The 20,944-nt window shown below is 57.1% G+C and overlaps 1 protein-coding gene across 1 annotated transcript in view; it reads left to right on the forward strand.

The window, feature by feature from the left end:
* DDR2 (discoidin domain receptor tyrosine kinase 2) overlaps window positions 1–20,944 on the forward strand; it is a 71,544-nt gene that overhangs the window by 26,877 nt on the left and 23,723 nt on the right. The window contains exons 2-8 of the mRNA XM_036343406.1: window positions 708–808; window positions 14,140–14,242; window positions 15,362–15,593; window positions 15,687–15,834; window positions 16,079–16,184; window positions 18,971–19,154; window positions 20,145–20,388. Coding sequence (XP_036199299.1) covers window positions 727–808; window positions 14,140–14,242; window positions 15,362–15,593; window positions 15,687–15,834; window positions 16,079–16,184; window positions 18,971–19,154; window positions 20,145–20,388 — 1,099 coding nt within the window. The 5' untranslated portion in view covers window positions 708–726. The remainder of the gene's footprint in view (window positions 1–707; window positions 809–14,139; window positions 14,243–15,361; window positions 15,594–15,686; window positions 15,835–16,078; window positions 16,185–18,970; window positions 19,155–20,144; window positions 20,389–20,944) is intronic.

Here is a 20,944-nt window from a genome sequence, read left to right on the forward strand (position 1 = left end):
ATTTTTGTGGGTGTAGCTTCCTCAACCTCCGACACCAGAAGCGTCTCCAGGCTCGTCCTGTCCGTCTCCTGCCCAGTCCCAGAGCCGCCGGCCAAGGCGCCCACTGTTGCGTGGGCGATGGTGTGAGACACAGGTCTGCACAGGGAGCTGGCGCATTGCTCTGGGGGTGCCATTGCTTCTCCCCGCTCTCAGCTGGCAGAGCGAGAGGCGCCTGTGTGCGTGCTACCCGCGTGCACACAGATACTTCATTAAGGGGGACGTGAGCTCGTGCTGGTGCCTCAGCCTGGGCCCTCACGCTGGGCCATCCGGGGAGAACGTCCAATTCCCAAGCACCGCCGGAGCCATGAGTCAGGACAGACAATGAACATCACGGAACGTTTTTCTTGGTGTAATGTTGGCATCAGTATCAGAATTATGACAATATTGTAAGTGTAAGTTTTACTGTTCATCAGTGGCCATTTGGGTAAGTATTAACCTTTGGGCAACTTGTTTCCTGCCTCTGGTGTGAGCATTTCAGTTCCATGCGCGTGTGAACTAACAGTGTGGAAAGTCTCACATGTGCCCATTCAGCTCTCAGGGTCTCCGGTTTGAAGCTCTAAGTACAGAAACCAACGCTGTGGAAGCGTGAGACTCGGGCACACGGTGCCCTCGCCGCACGCCTCACTCACCGCTGTCTTCTCTCCCGCGTCCCCGTGGCCGCGCTGCAGGTCCCTCGCTGCCGCTGAGATGGCCCCGGTCCCCAGGATGCCCTCGGTGCTGCTCCTGCTGCTGCCCATCCTGAGTTCTGCAAGAGCCCAGGTCAACCCAGGTAACAGCGTCGCTCAGCCGGGCCCGAAGGGCAGGCAACGGGGTGGTGGAGGGGGTCACAGCAGGAGCAGAGGGGAACCCGCTCCCCACTGGGGAGAAGCACGAGGAGGCCTATTAAAGAGGGGGTGGGGCCGCAGCCACGTGCTCTGCACCTATAGAGCAGGAGCCACTGGCTGACTCAGGCTGCGTTTTTCCTTGTGGCGCTGCAGCAGGTTCTCCTTCCTGCACGTGTGGTGTGCTCAGAAATACATGTTTCAGGAGGAGTCTTTCAGCCCCCCATGTTTTTATTACACATGTTTAAACTTTACATTGACATAGACAATGGTATCACTTGCCTGTTGCCATGGTGATGCTGCCTGGCCACCTGAGCAGGGGGTGACAGTCGGGCCTGGATGGACCATTCTCTGAGTTCCTCTTGGTCCCCACGAACCTGGAGCCAGCTGGTACTGCCCGTCCCTGTGGCCTGGCTCTGAGGACCAGGTTGCGGGCTGTGCCCCGCAGCTGGTGTGGGTGCTTTGCAGTGGAAACGGCTTGGCGGCCAGAGCAGACACGGGAGAGTGTGGCACCACCTCGGCCAACCTGTCATGCGGCCTGGCCTGGGGTCAGAGGGCCAGGGCACGGAAACCACTCGGGGTGCAAAGAATGGGGCTGCGTCCACATTGGCCGCCGATGTACACCTAGGAAAGCAAACATGCTAGGTGCTCACCCCAGATGGGGAAGCAGCCGCCCAGCCCCATGCCATGGCCCGCGCGCCTCCTCGCAGAGGGTGAGTTTTGCTGGCTGTGCACCTTCTGTCAGTGCCATCGGTGATGCTGACGTACTCCCGTGTGCCTGGCTCTTCCGCCCGAAGGTGTCTGTGATGTTCGCCGTGTTGCGTGCAGTGGAGCCCGTCTTGCTGCATGCGTTGAGTATGGAGGTGTCCGGTCCACATGGTGGGACAGGGCATTTCCGGTTCGGCCGTTGTAAGTAAAGCTCCTGTGATCGTGCCGTGCAGGCCTTTCGTGGGGTATGCGCTCAGTTCTTTTGGGTGTAGACCTAACCGTGGAATTTCTGGGTTTTGAGTCACCCGTGACCATATTTGCCACGGAGTTTTCCCAGATGTCTGCCTGTTCACCAGTCGCACAGCGTGAGGCTTCTGCTCCATCTGCACTAGGACCTGAGAGCTTTTCCATTTTCTTTCCTTTTTATTGAATTTAATAGTGGCTCGGTGCATGAAATTCATGCACATTAAAAGGGGATTAATTAGAGGAAATATTTTAATAGTGCTATTTGCCCTTTCTCTATAATAGAAGTGGCAGAGGTGAAAGAAAATTAGTAAAATGTATATGAAAATCTTCCTCCTGTCAGAGTCTGGGGCATGCTGTGGGACCCAGAGTCAAGTCCCTGCTCATCCGCATGCACCTCGAAATCACGTGAGACCCAGACCCGGCCAGCCCCACCCCTATTGAGTGAGGTCCAGACTCTGCCTGTCCCACCTCTCTCAAGCCCCGCCGGGCAGGGGGCACAGCCTCAAGTCCCCCAGCACACCCTCAGGTCCCCTGACCCAGCACCAGGGCGGGGGGGCGCGGCCTGAGTTCCCTCATCAAGTCCCGCTGGACTGGGGGCGTGGCCTCAGGTCCCCTGGCCCAGGCTGGGGCGGGGGGCACGGCCTGAGGTCCCTCATCAAGTCCCGCTGGACTGGGGGCGTGGCCTCAGGTCCCCTGGCCCAGGCTGGGGCGGGGGGCATGGCCTTAGGTCCCTGGGCCTGGCGCTGGCGTAGGGGGTGCGGCCTGAGGTCCCCTGGCCCACACCGGGCTTGGGGCGCAGCCTGAGGTCTCCCACTGCAGCCTGGCACCACGCAGCCTCAGGTCCCTGCTGATCGCTTGTTATGGGAACCCCACCTCCGCTGTGGGCACAGCCATCTTGTGATGGCGTGATGGAGTGAGGGTCAATTTGCATACTCCCGCTTTATTATAGAGGGTAGGGGTGACACTGGTTAAAAAGTCACACAGGTTTCAGGTGCACAATTCCACGACACATCGTCTGTACACTGTACTGTGTGTTCAGAGCCCTAGTCAAATCGCTGCCATCACCACTTACCCCCGTCCTCCTCTCCACCCTCCCCCGCCCCTCAGAGCGCATTTTACGCTGTTCCCCTCGCGTAGCGTGAGAGTCGCTTGTGAGAATGCTCACCCTTTCTCCTTGCAGAAACCCCACTTCCATGCCACGGGCTTTGTGCCACCAGGAGGTGTCATCAACGCACCTTAAACTCAAAGACTTGCTGGTGCGATAGAGCCAGCGCCCTGCGGCTGTCCTGCCCAAGCCAGTGTGGGCCTCAGGTCTGAGCGTGGACGCCGTTCTCTCCGTCCTGCTCCCGCCCAGGGGGTTCGGTGGCTCCTGTCACACAGACAAGCCTGCTGTTGCCATCGTGTCGTTGTCCCTGCTCTCCTCTCCTCTCCAGGAGTGGACAAGCCTGCTGTTGCCATCGTGTCGTTGTCCCTGCTCTCCTCTCCTCTCCAGGAGTTGACAAGCCTGCTGTTGTCATCGTGTCGTTGTCCCTGCTCTCCTCTCCTCTCCAGGAGTGGACAAGCCTGCTGTTGTCATTGTGTCGTTGTCCCTGCTCTCCTCTCCTCTCCAGGAGTGGACAAGCCTGCTGTTGTCATTGTGTCGTTGTCCCTGCTCTCCTCTCCTCTCCAGGAGTGGACAAGCCTGCTGTTGTCATCGTGTCGTTGTCCCTGCTCTCCTCTCCTCTCCAGGAGTGGACAAGCCTGCTGTTGTCATCGTGTCGTTGTCCCTGCTCTCCTCTCCTCTCCAGGAAGAGCCACTGTGAGTGACAGGGCAGGGTGCTTGCCGCTGGGCACACTCATGAGACGGTGGGGCAGGAGGGCTGCACAGCTGAAGTGAAGGAGCAGCCGCCGGTCCGAGGCCTGGCTGCAGCGGAGCAGGAGCATAACCCCGCAGCATTTCCCCGTGGCTAACGACTCTGTCAGCGGGAAAGAGACACAGGTCTCCACTGGAATGATCTGTGTAAGAACACGAAATATTGGTGTGTGTTGTGTGCATATGTGTGTGCATGTGTATGTATGTTTTGTGAGCGCATGCATGCGTTTTTGTGCACGCGCATGTGTGGTGTGCATTTGTATGTCCACAAGTGTGTGTGTGTGCGTGTTTGCATGTGTGCATGCACTTGTGTGTGTAGACTTGATAAGGCCTTAGCAGAGCCCTGGGAAGGAGAGACCTCCTGGTTGAACTTCTCTCCAGTGAGCGGTGCGAGACGCTGCGGGTGGCTCTTTGGTGTGTGCTGTGGGCCTCGTCGGCCTGCGGGTGGCTCCAGCGTCTGTCCTGGCAGTGAAAGGATCTCTCCATGGAACAACGGAAACGCATCTGCCCCTTCAGCGCCCTTGATTGTGCCAAGTAGAAAAAAGGGGATGCCCCGTTCCAGGAGAACCGCCTGGCATTCCACGAGCCCTTGAGGCATTCCTGGAGCCACTGGGAGGTGTCAGCAATGTGCTCCTCCCACACTCCTGAGCAGCTCCTGCTGAGTCCAGGTCCGAGGGGAGGACTGGGCCGGAACACGAGCAGCTCACTCCCGGTGCGCACAGGGCTCAGTGCAGAGCTGGGCTGCAACCCTCCAGCCAGCACCTTCCTGACCTCTGTGCTCACGCCTCCTGCAGAGCCAGGGCAGCGCTCCCAGCACGGCCTCCAGGGTCTTCTTGCTGAGAGGTGGAGGGTGAGAGGGAGTGAGACGAGGGAACTGGCGAGGTCAGGGAAAGGAGAGCAACTGCTAGAACACGTCCCAGAGGCGCCCCAGGTAGGGAAGGTGGTGGCTGTCGCGAGGGGCGCCAGGCAAAGGCACCTGGCGTGGCACCTGAAGCAGGAGCCACGTGATTCTCGGATCCTCGGCAGGTGACGGGAGTTTCCTGGTCAACAGCTTTGTCTTCACCTGTGATAACAGGATGCTACACCATGTTCTCCCTCCCAGGATGCAGGTTCCATTATTTTTAAAACTTAGATCATTTTATTTTATTTTTAAAATTTTCTTTTTTTTTAATATATTTTTTAAATTGATTTTTTACAGAGAGGAAGGGAGAGAGATAGAGAGTTAGAAACATCGATGAGAGAGAAACATCGATCAGCTGCCTCCTGCACACTCCCACTGGGGATGTGCCCGCAACCCAGGTACATGCCCTTGACCGGAATCAAACCCGGGACCCCTCAGTCTGCAGGCCGACGCTCTATCCACTGAGCCACACCGGTTTCGGCCTATTTTTAAAATTTTCAATAAATTTATACCCCTTCAGCCATCCCTCATGCCCTCCACCTCTGGCAACTGACCATCGGTTCTGTTTCTAAGGGCTTCGTGTTTTGTGGTGGTGTTTTTTTTAGATTCCACATTTAAGAGAAATCATATGGTATTTGTCTTTCTCTGACTTCTTTCATTTAGCATAATACCCACTAGGTCCACCCATGCTGTCACCAATTGTTAGATTTCATCCTTCCTATGGCCTTGTAGTATTCCGTCGTGTAAAGGTGCCACAGCTGTTTAATCCAGTCATCTATGGGTGGGCACTTAGATTGTTCCCATCTCGTTGCTATTGTAAATATCGCTGCACTAACTCTGCACATTGCTGTGAGTAGTACAGATATTTGAACAGTATTGATTTTTCCACTCCATGAGCATGGAATATCTTTCCATTTCTTTGTGTCTTCTTCAATCTCTTTCATCACTGTTTTGTAGTTTTTACCTCTTTGGTTAAATCTGTTTGTAGGTGTTTTGATTCTTTTTGATACAATGTGAGTGGGCCTGTTTGCCTCCTTTCTCTCGCGGGTGGTTCTCATCAGCAGAAATGCAGCCGCGTGTGTGGCCTTGTCCTGGGGCAGGCTGCGGTTGCCTCTGCCACCACATGTCCCCCGAGCTGGGCAGGGCGTCCTGAGACTGACACAGGCAGCCGGCCTCCTCCACCCTCTGTCCGCATTGTTGCCAACTTGGTTCTTCTTGTCCCTGAGGCGCACTCCACAGTGGAGGGCGTGTGGTAACGGCAGCGTGAAGAAGACACCGGCCCCGGGACCTCCCCACGGCAGTGGAAGTCGAGAGGTCTCGGCTCTAGTTCCAGCACCATCACTATGCAGCGTTGCGACTTCAGGTGAATCTCTGGGCCTCACTTTGCTCACCTATAAAATGGGCAGAATAAGCTACTCTGCACTTCACAGGGAACCAGATGAGACAGTGGGGTCAATGGGCTTTGGAAAGTCCCATGCAGATATTGAGGGCTGGGATCTGTCACTTTTGGATTTGTGATTTTTTTTTTTTTTTTTTTTAGAGAGGAAGGGGAGGGAGAGAAACAGTGAGAGAGAAACAGGGATAGGTTGCCTCCTGCATGCGCCCCACCTGGGGGATTGAAGCCGAAATCTGGGTATGCGCCCTGATTGGGAATCAAACCCACCACCTTTCGTGTGCGGGATGACTCTCCAACCAACAGCCAGGGCGGGGGTGGGGGTGGGGGGTGGTGTGGTTGTTACTTACGGGAGAGGAGGACATTAAACACCGCACACTGTGAGACAGTGGCCTGCCAAGTAGCTGCTGGAGGAGGAAACAGCGAAGACCTCGTCGTTGTCGGTGCCCGTGGTGGCCTTGTCGTTCTGAGGGAGACTCGAGGTACCTCTGGCCGCCCTAACTGCAAGGGGCCGGGCCTGTGCCAGGAGTGTGTCCCCGCCATGGGCTTTTCTGGGGAGAGCAGTCTGGTTGCTGACTTAGCTCTTGGTCTGGCCAGCAGGCCTCAGAGAACCATGGATGTGGCTAGATTGGCCTCCCAGCGTTTTTTTTTTTTTTTTTTTTAAATGTGTTTTTAAAAATTGATTTTAGAGAGAGAGCAAGGGAGAGGGAGAGAGAGAAACATCGATCAGCTGCCTCCCACATGCTCTCCAGCTGGGGATAAACCCACAACCTTGGTATGTGCCCTGACAGGGAACTGAACTGGTGACTTGGTGCCTGGAATCATGCCCAACCACTGAGCCACACAGCCCAGGGCAGCCGCCCAGGACTCTTTGGTGGTTTGGACACATATACAGTTAAGTAGAAGTTTGGCTTTACAAACAGTGAGGTTTGGGGGGGGACATTAAGTAGAAGGTGATGAGCTGTTTAAAAGTCTGTGACTTTCCCCTGCTTCCCAGAGTTTATGACCTGGGCCTCTGTCTGTGCTCATGACCCCGCCTCCCGCCTCCCGCCTCCCTGGTGCTTGCTTCCATCAGTGACGTGGGGGGAGGACAGGCAAAAAGGACGTCAAGGAGCTCCCACGCTTCTCTGTGTTCTTCTGCAAAAAAAGGATCCAAATTATCCGTGTGGGACATGGCCTCACAAGGGGAGAGGAAGCTGCGAAGGATCCTGTGGGAGTACCGTCGCTTTACAGTAAACGGTGGGGATACTGAGCCCAGAGGGAGCTAGCCAGAGAGGACCTGGAAGTCCTGCAGGTGGCCCCGCCCCCAGCCTCCTGCAGGCCCTGCTGTGGCCCCGCCCTACTCCCCCTAGAGCCAGGACTTGAGGTCTAACAGCGCAGTGTGTCCTAAGCACAAGGGAACTTAAGCAAAGGTCCATCCTGGCGCAGGAGCCTGGCTATGGGGCAGGGTAAGCGCACCATGAGGAAGCTGTGATTTTAAGATGTTTGCTTTTAGGGGGTGAGGCCAATATTTAAGGCTTCATTACAGCTTTCCTTATTGAGGAATTTGCTGTCGTGACAGAGCTTTGCTGGGAACTACTAATGCATATATCTTTGCTTACTGGTTGTGTTTCATGATTAGATAAAACTGACCCCTAATTTCTCTTATGGGGATGGATCTGAATTTCCCCCTTGAAATGCCAGGAGTAAGAGACTTATATGTATTTGGACAAATGTGAGCACATTTCCCTTGTTTATAGCCACTAAGATGCCTGGCCTGGGGGCAGAAATTGGCTCAGCAAAGCTGGGTGATCTTCTCTTAGAAATGTGCTTGGATCTTCGACTCCCTTAAGAAGGTGTGAGCCCCTAGTCGGACCGGCCGACAGTTAGAGTAGGAGCGCCCGCCTCACGTGGTAGAGGAGAAAGTCTTCACTCTGGGTCCTGCGTCAGGTGGAGCCTGAATTGTCAGTCAGTCGGTGCTTTTCATTTTATGTATTTATTTTTAAAAAAAATATATTTTATTGGTTTTTTTACCGAGAGGAAGGGAGAAGGATAGAGAGTTAGAAACATCGATCAGCTGCCTCCTGCGCACCCCCCACTGGGGATATGCCCACAACCAAGGTACATGCCCTTGACCGGAATCAAACCTGGGACCCTTCAGTTCACACACAGGCTGACGCTCTATCCACTGAGCCAAACCGGTCAGGGCAGTCGGTGCTTTTTAAAATGCCCGTGTCTGGAGCTCCCTCCCTGGTGGGTCCTGAACTCTGATCTTGCCTGGTCAGAGCCTCAGCTCAGCCTCCCTAAGTGTTTACGTGCTGTCTCCACACCCAGCAACTGTGCTGAGTGAGAAAGGCTGCCTCCAGGGGGGCCGTCTCGGGAAGCTCGGGACTTTGTCTCCCGGACCCTCTGCCTGTGCAGAGCCTGCAGTCCACCCCTTGCCCAAACCGACAAACAGCTAAAGTGGCCGCAGAGGGTCTGTCCCCCAAGTCTGCACTTCTGCCCTCTGACCTCACCGACGACTAGGTGCCCTCAGAACCATCTGTGGATTCATCTGGTTCCTCTATTTCTTCTCAGGGGGCGCTGGTTCCTGCCAGCTCCTCCATCCCAACAAAAACAGGAGGAAGAAGCCAGCTGTACTTGTGGCCGTTGTGATTCAGGCTAACTGACGACCTTTTACTTTTGAATTGGCTACTGGGGAGCTCAGAGCCCAGTTGGAGGCCCATCACTAGCAAAGCACATGGAACCAAGTGCAATGTGTTTTGGACATTAACCTGAAATGAGCTCCTTCATTATAGTCCCTATTTTTTGTTCCCCTTAACCCAGCAGTTCTCAATCTGTGGGTCGCGACCCCCTTGGGGGTCGAAAGACCCTTTCACAGGGGTCGCCTAAGACCATCGGAAAACACATATATAATTACATATTGTTTTTGTGATTAATCACTATGCTTTAATTATGTTCAATTTGTAACAATGAAATTGGGGGTCACCACAACATGAGGAACTGTATTAAAGGGTCACGGCATTAGGAAGGTTGAGAACCACTGCCTTAACCTATCCTTCCTTCCTTCCTTCCTTCCTTCCTTCCTTCCTTCCTTCCTTCCTTCCTTCCTTCCTTCCTCCCTCTCTCTCTCTCTCTCTCTCTCTCTCTCTCTCTCTCTCTCTCTCTCTCTCTCTTTCTTTCCTTTCTGTTTTTCTGTTGTATCTTACACAACTTTGGAAGCCAGCTGCAATCTTTTTCTGAGCTGTGTCAGAGGGAAAATAATTACAAAATAAATAACACCACCCAGCTGGCGTGGCTCAGCAGTTGAGCGCTGACCTATGAACCAGGAAGTCAAGGTTCGATTCCCCGTCAGAGCACATGCCCGGGTTGCAGGCTCGATCCCCAGAGCAGGGGGTGCAGGAGGCAGTGACCAATAATTCTCTCTCATCGTTGATGTTTCTATCTCTCTCTTGCTCTCCCTTCCTCTTTGAAATCAATAAAAAAAAGTCTAAAAAAATAATACCTAACTTTTATTAAACGACATGTCTCTAAGTAGTTGGCACATATTAACTCATATGTGTCACAGCATTCCTATAACCAAGCACTGTTATCACCATTAAACGGCAAGCAACCTTCCAAGGCTAGAGAAGTGGCTGCCATGCCTACCAGGAAGGCCCCCATCGGTCCCCGAGTGCCCCGTTTCTCGCAGAGCACCCGCTCTGTCTGACCCCACCAGATCCCCACCACCCGCTTGGTACGGATGAGGAAGGCAAGGCGGAGAGCGGCGGCATCAGGTGCTAAGCACAGGCGACTCCCGGCTGCTTCTGCTCCCAGCGGCCAGCTCTGCGCCGGCGCAGCTCCCTCCTGGCGGGCGAGGCGCGTGGTTTCACCGTGCAGCCTCTGACTCCATTAACGGGGGAGGATGCGCCTGTCTGACCCTCACGCGGTGCCCTGTGCTCAGGGAGCTCAGCAGGATTATTTCTGGAGAGTTCTGGGTCTTCCAGGAAAACTGTAATCCCAGAGGGCAGTTCCTAAGGGGAGTTTCAAGGCAGGCAAAAGGGGTCTTGGCAGAACAGCTCCTTGTGCCTGGAGCAAACCCAGTCATCGTCCGCGGCCCCTGGCAGGTTCCCGTGGCGTGGAGCCTGACCTGATACTTCCCTGGCGAAGCTGCAGGTGGACTGTGGGCACTTGCTGCAGCCTCTTTAACTGGGGCATCCTGTCCCTTCTGCACTTGGAAGAACTAGACCAGTGATGGCGAACCTTTTGAGCTCGGCGTGTCAGCATTTTGAAAAACCCTAACTTAACTCTGGTGCCGTGTCACATATAGAATTTTTTTGATCTTTGCAACCATAGTAAAACAAAGATTTATATTTTTGATATTTATTTTATATATTTAAATTCCATTTAACAAAGAAAAATCAACCAAAAAAATGAGTGTCATAGGTTCGCCATCACTGAACTAGACAATGGTAGCCTGGGGTCGAAGAGCAAGGACACAGGGATCAGGAGACCTGGGCCTGGCCTGGTCACATGAGTCAGCTGCATCCTTGGTCAGTCAACCTACGTCTCTGGCTCCGATATTTAACTTGGGGCCATCACAGGGGTGTGGCTCCTGGAGGCCCTTCCTGGCTCTGAAGGCTCAGGATTGCAGGCATCCCACAGACCATCTTGGGCGTTCCCCCCCCTCCCCCCCCCGAGTTCACTCGTGTCCTCCTCGTGCCCAGAGGGGCCTCATGTGCACCTGGCGTTTTCCTGGAAGCGCAACAGGACTCTCACTGGCGGGAGCCGAGGCCGGGGGCTCTCAGCCAGACGGTAAACAGCAGCAACAAGCAGCCCTTTGAGCTTCCACCTTGGCAGCATCGCGGCCGTGGCTCCTGGGCAGCTGCTCCTCCCAGGCCAGCCCGCCAAGCCCACTGGATGCAGCGCCGGGGATGCGCCCCCTGGGCCTGGGCCACGGGCGCTGGTAGTTTTCCACTCTGGGAGCTGGAAGAGGGAACTGGCTTCTCCGTCCAGGAGACGGGCAGCGGAAGCGTTGGGGAAACCACCAACACAGCCTGGCAGCAGGGGCAGGAGCCACGCTCGGCCTGAGTGCCTGGCCCCGTGCCCCTCGCCGTGCCCCGGCCTGGCTCTGGCTGCGCCCGGATGGGCTCCCAGACAGACCTTTGGGGTCTGAGGACCGACAGGGTGGGTGTGGGGACCCTCGGGCCTGGCCTTTAGAACCTGGGCCACTTGCCAGCTCTGCATCTTCACTCTTGGCTGGATCCCTTCCCCAGAGGAGCTTACCTGGCACCGGCGTGCTCAGCAGGCAGGCCCGGTGCTGCTGCTGAATGCCGCCCGTGCCCGTGCCACGGCTCGTCCTGGCCCACGGACCCACCGGGGTGCAGGACACCAAGCCCGGCTTGTCTTTCCCTGTGCCCTTCCCCTGCGGCTGGGCCGAGCCTGTGCCTGAGTGAGAGCTCTCAGAAGGGGGCCCGTGGGCCTCTGTGGCCTGCTTTTCAAGGTTGTTTGGCTATTCTGGGATCTTTGCGTTGCCCTGTGAATTTTGGAATCATTTGTTTATTTATGCCAAAACGCCCATCCCCCGGCTTTGGCTGGGTGGCTTGATGTCCTCGCAGCCCTCACTGCGCCACCTCCCCCGGTGTCGCTCCGGAAGTCTCAGCAGCGGGGTGCGGCGTGCACACCTGCCGTGCTGCCTTGGTCTGTCCCAGGTGTCTCACATCACGTCACAGGAAAGACAGCTTCCGCTTCTCCGAGGCCTCTGCGCTGTCGTCTGATGCGTTTCCTGTGATGTAGGTGTGAACCCCACAATTCATTATTACTTTTGTTTAAATGGCCGCTTACCCCTTAAAAACATACAAATAACAAGAAATCATCCTCTGTGTTTACGATGGAATTCCCATTTGGACGGGAGGGTTGCTGTCAGGGTGTCTGTGGGCCTCTGGTCACAGTGGCTCCCTTTTCTCTGGCTGCTTTTAGATGTTCTCTTTGTGCCCATTTTTAAGCAATTGGATGAGGATCCTGTCGTATAGTTTTCTTCATGCTTCTCATGCTTTAGCTCATAGAGCTTCTTGGGTTTAGACTTTTCATCAAATTTTTAAAAAATAAATCTTTATTGTTGAAAGTATTACATATGTCCCCCCATTGCCCGCTCCACCCCTCCTCTTCATCAAATTTTATTCAATTAATTTTCTGTCTCCCTCCCTGCTCTTCCTCAAGGAGCCCACTGACCTGAATCCACGAGGCCTGAAAATTCCCACATCTTATTGATGTTTTATTTTTGTTGTTGATTGATTTTCTGTCTTGTTTCTTGTTTTGGATAGTTTCCATTGATGTTTTTAAGTTCATAAGTCTTTTCTTTAATGTCAATCTGTAATCCCATCCAGCATGCTTATCTCACACATTCAAGTCTCATCTCTAGAAATCTGATTTACTAATTCGCTATCTATATATATAAAAGGCTAATATGCAAAGTGTCCCCTTGGGAGTTTGACTGACTGGGAGTTTGATCGCTTGCTTATGATGCGTGCTGACCACCAGGGAGCAGTGCGGAATGAAGGGAGGCCCCAGCTGGCAGCCAACTGCCGCTAGGGACCCTATCCTTGCATGAATTTCCTGCACTGGGCCTCTAGTCTATATATATAAAAGGCTATTATGCTAAATGTCCCTCCTACCGTCCGATCAGTTGCTATGATGTGCACTGACCACCAGCGGGCCGACGCTCAATGTAGGAGCTGCCTACTTGCAGTGACTTGGCAATGGCAGTTCTCGGGTGACGTGCCCCGAAACCAGAGAGGAGGGAGCCCGATTCCTCACAGGAGCACATGATTCCACCTTTGGCCGTGGGCTATGTTGTTGCTGGGGCACTGTCAGCCTTGAATCTGGTTACTGCTCACTCGCGTTTGCGTTCCACACCCTGTACGACAGCAACTTTGCAGAGCGCCCTCTCGCACCCCAGAACCCCTCGGGGGATGTCGGAGAGCCGGTTTTGGCCCGATCCCCACAGGCCAGGCCGAGGAACCCCACCTGCTGGAGGGATCCCGCTCATTCGTCAGATGCCTTTCGAGCCACGGCGCCACCCCAGGTGCAGCCGGCCGGGGAGGGATGGCGGGAGGTTGGCTCCAGGGCGTGTCCCGCCCCACTGGCCACCTTCTAAGTAATTTCCTTTCAATGTGCACGAATCCATGCACCGGGTTACTAGTATCATATAAGCTCTCCTTATGGTTAAATACATGCAACACAGTTCTGTTTTACTGTTTGCTTTCCCAACTCTCGTTTCTATATTAGCTCTGAATCAGTTGCAATTGGTTGATTTTTTTTCTCATTGAAGGTTCTATTTCCCTGCTTCTTTACATGATTATTTTTTTTTCTAATTGCATGGGACATGTCCATGCTCAAAGGCATTTGTTTTTTATCTGAAATGTGAATGTAGCTGGGAGGCCTGCATTTCCTCTGACCAGCCCTTCCTGCAAGCTCTGTCCCCTGTCCTCCCGGGCTCTGCTCTGTCCCCACTCGGACACCCTCCAGCCTCACCTGGGCTCTCGCTCCTGAGCGCCCGACATGGCGCGGTGGGAGCTGGTACAAAGTGGGCTCTCGCCTTGTTTCCTGTCTTTTAGGGTCGCTGCCCTGGGTTGTCTTATGTTCATTATATTGGACCCCAGTTTTTCACATGCTTTATCCTTGTTTGTTTGTTTGTTTCACCCAGGAGAGTGAACCCGGCCCTGTCCCTTACCCCGGGTGGAGGGGTCCATCTCTGAGGTTCCTGATTGAGCCAGGGCCCCAGCCTGGTGCCGAGGGGCCGCGGCTGTGCTCCGCACCTTCCCGGGGGTCTGGGCTTGCTCCCGAGTTCCATGAAACCACCTCCGGGAGGAAGGGGTGCTCTGGCCCCGCCCCGGGTTGCGAGGAGCATCGCTTATAGGAAACCCCACCTGCTGACAGGGAGTGCGGATGGGAAGGTCGACACAACTCATGTTACAGTCCTTTCAGCCCTTGGACCAAAAGGTAGTTTGGCCGCGGGTCAGCGCTCGGACGGTGGCGTGGTGATCGGTTTGGGGGCAGAACCAGGAAGGAGAGGCTGAGCGTCACGGTGAGCAGAGCGGGTCATCGCGATCTGGAGGATTTGAGTCGCTTTTTCCACGTCCAATAACCAACTGTGCTCTTCCCAGGGAGGCCTCTGGACGTAACAATACGGATTTCCTGTCTTTGCTTTCTCTTGGTCCAGCCGTGTGCCGCTACCCCCTGGGCATGTCGGGAGGCCACATTCCGGATGAGGACATCACAGCCTCCAGCCAATGGTCAGAGTCCACCGCGGCCAGATACGGACGGTGAGGGCGGGGCCCAAGGCGGGGACCCGGACAGCAGCTCCGAGTGGGACAGGTTTCCTGGACAGGCTGGTGCTTGGTGGGAGCGCGTGGGAACTGGAGGACGTCACGGGCCTGCCCTGGGCTGCGTGTTCTCAGGGAGAGTTGGGGCTCGGCCGCCGGTGCAGGTCTGGCGACATCCTGACCGCGGAGGCCAGGCCACACTACAGCGGAGGCTCCGGATGCATGGGCTGGCCTCACCCTCTTGCCGGGAGATGCTGGAGGGTGGCTGGGTGGCAGATGCGGGGGTGCAGGTTAGCGAGGACCTGCTCTGGGAGCACCCTGCTCTCAAGGACGCCTCCCGGGAGGCCCCGTCCCTAGGAGTGTGGCGCTCCCCGTGTGCTGGTACCAGGTCATCTGCAGGAATAAACTCCTTGTCAAAAGCCCCTCTGCTTGTTAGGGCCAAACCGCCTTCTTCGAGCTGAGTCTTTTGGTGTGAAGTGTGGATTTCTGTTAAACTCGCATCACCCATAAGAAGAGCAACCTCCATAAATTCCACTCATGCGTTAAGGACGAGAGGGGTGGTGGTGAGCTGGATGGGGTCAGCAGGGGTCAGAAACACCTGTGAGCAAAGGCATGTGCCAGGGAAGAGGGAGGGTGTCCCGGGGTCCCCGAACGAACCTGGTACCCAGTTCCCCATTCTGCCCCCGGCAGCGCAGCCTGGACATAAGCACCAGATGATCCGTGGTTCCCTCTCCCGTCACTCCCACCATGTCTCCACCTGCTGGGCGGCCACGCCCCTCCTGCTGGCTACGCTGCCCACACTGGGAACCTTAGCGCCCCCAGACTTCCAGGCGACCATCAGGGGAGGCAGGTGCAGTGACTGTGGGGGAGGCTTCACGGCACCTCCAGTGAGGTCTCTGCATCCGAATCAGGCCTCCCTGTGACCTGACGGCCCCAGCTCCCAGTGGTGACTGTCCTCTGGGTCCCTGGTGCCAGGGAGAAGGGCTGACCATGCGGGGCACGGTGGTGCAGCCACCCCGAGGGAGAACTCTCTGGCCCTGTGCCAGGCCGGGCAGCTGCTGGCTGCGCGGGGAGCGGAGTCCGGGAGTCACGGATCCCCGTCTCGCCCTCGTGTCTCAGGCTGGACTCGGAGGAAGGGGATGGAGCTTGGTGTCCCGAGATCCCGGTGGAGCCTGACGACCTGAAGGAGTTCCTGCAGATCGACCTGCACTCCCTGCACTTCATCACACTGGTGGGGACCCAGGGCCGCCACGCGGGCGGCCACGGCATCGAGTTCGCCCCCATGTACAGGATCCACTACAGCCGGGACGGCGCACGCTGGATCTCCTGGCGGAACCGGCACGGGAAGCAGGTAGGAGGCGAGACGTCCAGCCCTGGGGGGAGGCTGGGGGAGCAAGGGTCAGCGGAGCGTCGCAGCCACCCCCACTCTCTGCTCTCCGCTCAGGTGCTGGACGGAAGCAGTAACCCCTACGACATCTTCCTGAAGGACCTGGAGCCGCCCATCGTGGCCAGATTCGTCCGCTTCATCCCGGTCACCGACCACTCCATGAACGTGTGCATGAGGGTGGAGCTCTACGGCTGCGTCTGGCTGGGTAGGTGTCCGAGCCGCGCTGCAGAGAGCGACGGCGGCTGGTGTGTGGTCCCCGGGAGAGGGGGAGCGTCGCTCACCCAGCCCGGCTGCTCCCCATCCCGGCAGGGGTGTTCCCAGCGTGGCATCACTTCAGTCCCCCTGGCTGCGCTGTGCCCGCGTCGGGGCCTGGTGGGCCGCAGCGCAGGGGCAGCCGGGAGGCTCCCGGGCTGGTGGGCTCTGGTGCTGACCGTCCGTTCCCCTCGCAGACGGCTTGGTGTCCTACAACGCTCCGGCCGGACAGCAGTTCGTGCTCCCTGGAGGCGCCGTCATCTACCTGAACGATTCAGTCTACGACGGAGCCGTCGGGTACAGGTAACTCCTGGAGACTTGGGTTCTCAGAATGGGAAAATGGCCACTAAAAGAGAACCATGGCTTGGGATCAATAGCCAATCAACCAGTCAATCCACCCCCAGTTTCCTTCAGACCCTGTCCTGGGCGTCACGGGATAACCTAGATGGAGCCCACGGGAGTTTACTCCCAGGAAGTGGGGCCTCCTGGGAGGACAGGGACTGGCAGGGGGCGGAGCTCACAGGGTGGCTCTGGGCCGAGGACACCGCGTGCTTTCCCCCTTGAAGCGGGACATAGGGTCTGACTCACGAATGGCAGCCGTGCACGGGCTGCAGGGACGGAAGGCGTCCATTTAATACATTGCACAGGTTAAGAGGTTCAGGCAGGATGACCCATAGCTATGCGTGCTTTAGAAGGTGCGAAAAGACGGGGCCAGTAGGAAATGCTTAAGGTAGACAAGGAGGGTTTTGAGGATGGGCTGATCCTTGGAGCAGTGGGGAGGGGGGTGAGGACAGGACGCCTGGCCCAGGAGCTGGAGCAGAGGGGGGTGGAGGGGGGTGAGGACAGGATGCCTGGCCCAGGAGCTGGAGCAGAGGGGGGTGGAGGGGGGTGAGGACAGGACGCCTGGCCCAGGAGCTGGAGCAGAGGGGGGTGGAGGGGGGTGAGGACAGGATGCCTGGCCCAGGAGCTGGAGCAGAGGGGGGTGGAGGGGGGTGAGGACAGGACGCCTGGCCCAGGAGCTGGAGCAGTGACAGCCTGAAGTGGACCTGTGAGGCCGTGTGCAGTCCGTTCAGGACCTGCAGGAATTAGGGTTGGATAAGACCCATCCCCACCTGTCCCAGGTGGCACCACACTTGGCCATTCGCCCACCCACTTCCACACCTTATCTCGCTCAGCTCAGTCTTGATCGGCAAAAGTGGAGCCTGGCGGAGTCAGCCCACGGCGAGGGCCAGACTGGAGCTCCGAGGTTGGTGACTTAGGAGCGTGGCGGTCCAGGGCCACGGCCCCGAGGGGAGAGCAGACAGCTGTCCCCGCCGCCCTGACCGCAGCCTCCCGCTCAGGTCACTTCCTTCCCATCCGCTCGGCCCCGCCCCTCTGCTGCCTTGTCGGCGTGCCATCATCCCCCGGCCACAGCCCAGCGGCCTAGTCCCAGGGCCCAGAGGAAACCCCAGGCTTGAGTCCAATTTGCTAATCATGGTGCCTGCCAGGCACGGTGGGCATTCTCACCATGCAGCCATTGGTCCCGAAGCTCTCAGTAGAATGGGGCTAAAATAGGGATCAGCGGCCACACGTCAGGGTGAGTGAGCCGTGTCCCGAGCGGCCTGGCACAGAGGAGGGGGACGCCCGGAGGAGCCCAGCATGGAGGGAAGGCCCTGGCCCATGTAACGAAGGTTCCTTCGCTTCGCTCCGAGGCTTATGGGATTAAAACGGAGGGAGAAGTGCCCTGAAGGGGGAGAGCTTCGCGTGTAGGGAGGGCCAGGGAACACCTGGCAGGATGGATAGACGGGCCCCAGAGGGTGTGGAGCCGCCCTGCAGGGGGCGTGGAAATGGTGTTGGAGGCAGAGGGGCAGCGTGTGGACAGGACCACAGCCTCCCTTTAGGGGAGCAGCAGCTCAGTTCCCCGAAGCCGCAGTGTGAAGAAGAGCGAGGCAGATTCTGTCGTCATTTGGAGGAACCTGAATGCCAGGGCCAGGAGGGGTGGGGGAGAAGGAAGTCCAGGCCATATGGGGACTGTGGGGGTGAGGAGGGACGTTCACGCAGGGAAGGAGACGAGAGGCTGGCACGTGACTTGAGGAGATGGGCGGTGGAGATGCCGTGTGGCTGAGCGGGACCCAAGCCCACAATGCAGAGTCTTGGTGAACGGCCGAGCAGCCGGGCTCCGGGCGGCTCCGCCCTCAGAGCGGCCTTGTTCGGAGGTGGAAAGGCTGCCGGGCCCAGAACAAAACTGAGCCAGTCCCAGACCCTCGTGTCACCCATGCCTCTCACTCTGTGGGTCTCATTGCCTATGAATTTGATTAAAATGAAATATAAATGAGTACTTAAATGTGGCAGGTTTTTCATTCTTAAATTACAGTTTACTTCCAATATTATTTGGCATTGTTTCCAGGTGTACAGCATAGGAATTAGACGTTGCTATCATTTACCACGCGGTACCTCAAGAAGTCCAGGCCCCCGGCACCGTCCATAGCGAGTGCACCTCACTGGCTCTGCCCCTGGCCCGTGGCTGCCTGGGACGGCCGACGCACACTTCTCAATCCCTTCGCCTCTTTCACGGGCGGGGTGAAGGGCCAGTGGCCTCCTGCCCTGTAGTTTGGTGTCGGATGGGGTGGGGGTGGGCTGGCTTACTGAACTGACTCGCCGAGCAATGAGTTTCCAACCCGCTCAGGGACCAGGACAGGGGATGGGCAGGCTGCGGTCCACTCCACATGCGTTCCTGCAGTCGCTCACTCCTAGATTCGTTAATCAAATGTCTTTGATAACATTGAGTCATTATAAAAAGACTGGTTATGTCAGCATGTAAGAATAGGTAAGGGCACAAGAGAGTATAGAAAGTGATAGAATATTGTTTAACAGCTTTGCCATTGAAGGGGAATCAAAATCAAATGTTTTGTAAAATTCATCGATATGAAGCTTAATTCTGCACCGATGCAGGATGAATGAGTTGATACTCTCAGATATATCGGATTTCTCATAATCCGACACCCTCCATGATAGCCAGCTTTTTCAGAGCCCGGTGCAGCCGGTGGGAACTCTTCCGCGAGCATGCGCTAACTCGGGCCTCTGTCCCCTCCTCTCGCCTTGGCCGGCAGCATGACCGAGGGGCTGGGCCAGCTGACGGACGGGGTGTCCGGCCTGGACGACTTCACCCAGACCCACGAGTACCACGTGTGGCCCGGCTACGACTACGTGGGCTGGAGGAACGAGAGCGCCGCCAACGGCTACATCGAGATCGTGTTTGAATTTGACCGCATCAGGAACTTCACCACCATGAAGGTCAGCGGGCACACGGCCCTGTGCGTGGCGGGGGCTGGCGGCCTTGGGCGGGGCTGCAGGACACGCTCCTGACTGGCCACGTGCGGCCCCCAGCCCCCCAGCCGGTCTGGCCCTTTCCTCATTGTAAACAAGGCGGTCGGACGAGGCCGCTGTCCCTCGTGGCGTGTGGTGCCAGCGCGGAGCCGGCGCGTCCAGCAGCACGGTGGGCGGTCTCCAGTGCCACCATGCTTGTGGGCCCATGAGCATGGTTTACCTCCTTTAAATATCAGAGGAAAACAATGAACTTCAGGGCCAAAATGATCCCCCCTCTGAACAACAGTTGTACCATCTGATTTTAATGTCTTTTTAAGGAGGGAGGGGCCCACAGAGGCACATGTGCCAGGCTGCGGAGGCGACCCCGTGCCAGGGGGGTACCTGAGGGTCCCACCCAGGAGGGGGCTCTGCACTGTGCTCTCCCCACGGAGAGGGTGGGCTTCTCATTTTGAACCACTTCCCACCCGGGTACCTCCCCCAGCACCGAGGAGTCGGCCTCTGCCAGCTGTTCACAGGCAGGGGTGCGTGTTCTCTGACGGACCCCGGGCTCCTCCAGGGGCTCCCCTGTCGGCTCTGTCCCTGCACTCAGCATACGACAGCTCCGTCACCACTGTGAGAGGCCAGGTTAGCGCCCCTGGTTGCCTGCGCCAGCCGTCTCTCGGTCTAAATGCTCCGCCACGCTGGTGCGAGGAGGAGAGCTCGAGGGCAGGACTAGGACCCTGGCAGAGAGCACCTCTCTCGGTCACAGCCTCCGCAGGCAAGCGCCGCGGGCCTCCCTCTGGGCCCGACCACTCACCCCGCAATGTCCGGCTTCAGTCTTCCTCTGTAGGGACTCGGGGACTCTGTCCAAGGACGGGGTCACCTCCGCCTGCCAGGAGGCCTGGAATACAGGGCACGTCCATTTCTGCGTGCGGCCAGCGCCAGCACGGGAGAGTGACGGCCCGGCCCCTCCCCCAGGTGCACTGCAACAACATGTTCGAGAAGGGCGTGAAGACCTTCAAGGAGGTGCAGTGCTACTTCCGCGCGGAGGCCGGCGAGTGGGAGCCCAACGCCGTGTCCTTCCCGCTGGTGCTGGACGACGTGAACCCCAGCGCCCGCTTCGTCACCGTGCCCCTGCAGCACCGCATGGCCAGCGCCCTCAAGTGCCAGTTCCACTTCGCCGACACCTGGATGATGTTCAGCGAGATCACCTTCCAGTCAGGTTGGGGCGGGGCCCCGGGAGCGGGTGGGTGCGGGTGCGGGAGTTCCCCCGCTGGGGGCTTCTCAGGGGCACGGAGGGACCGCGCTCCTGGCTGCCCCCGTGGAGGGACAGGGCCGGGGCTGTAGGGACAGGACATGCGCTGGCTCCCACCTGTTTGTCTAAGAGAACAGAAATGAGGATTGACAAGGGAGAGCACGGTGTGGTAGACGCTTCTGTGAAGTAAGCCCGTCGGCGGGAGCCCCCACGTCACTGTTCAAACATCGAGAGGAAATTCTCTAAAAGCACAGGGGGCACAGGGAGCCATGGTCCCTCCGCTTCCCCGACGGCACGCTGGTGTGCTTCATTCCCCCTTTGCTAAGTACTTTAGGGCAAATTGAAGGCAATGTTTGACTCAGCACTAAGAGTGCTCGGTGCCGCTAAGAAACTAGCATCATCTTTACATGCATGACGCCATCATAACATCTACCAACACTCACCAGCAGGCACGGCCACGCCTGCACGTCCCCAGCGGCCGCCCACTCCGCTGCCCGTGGTGTCTTGCTGCGCTTGGCTGATT

Source organism: Myotis myotis, unplaced genomic scaffold (assembly GCF_014108235.1).
Source record: "Myotis myotis isolate mMyoMyo1 unplaced genomic scaffold, mMyoMyo1.p scaffold_m19_p_18, whole genome shotgun sequence".
NCBI classification, from domain to species: Eukaryota; Metazoa; Chordata; class Mammalia; order Chiroptera; family Vespertilionidae; genus Myotis; species Myotis myotis.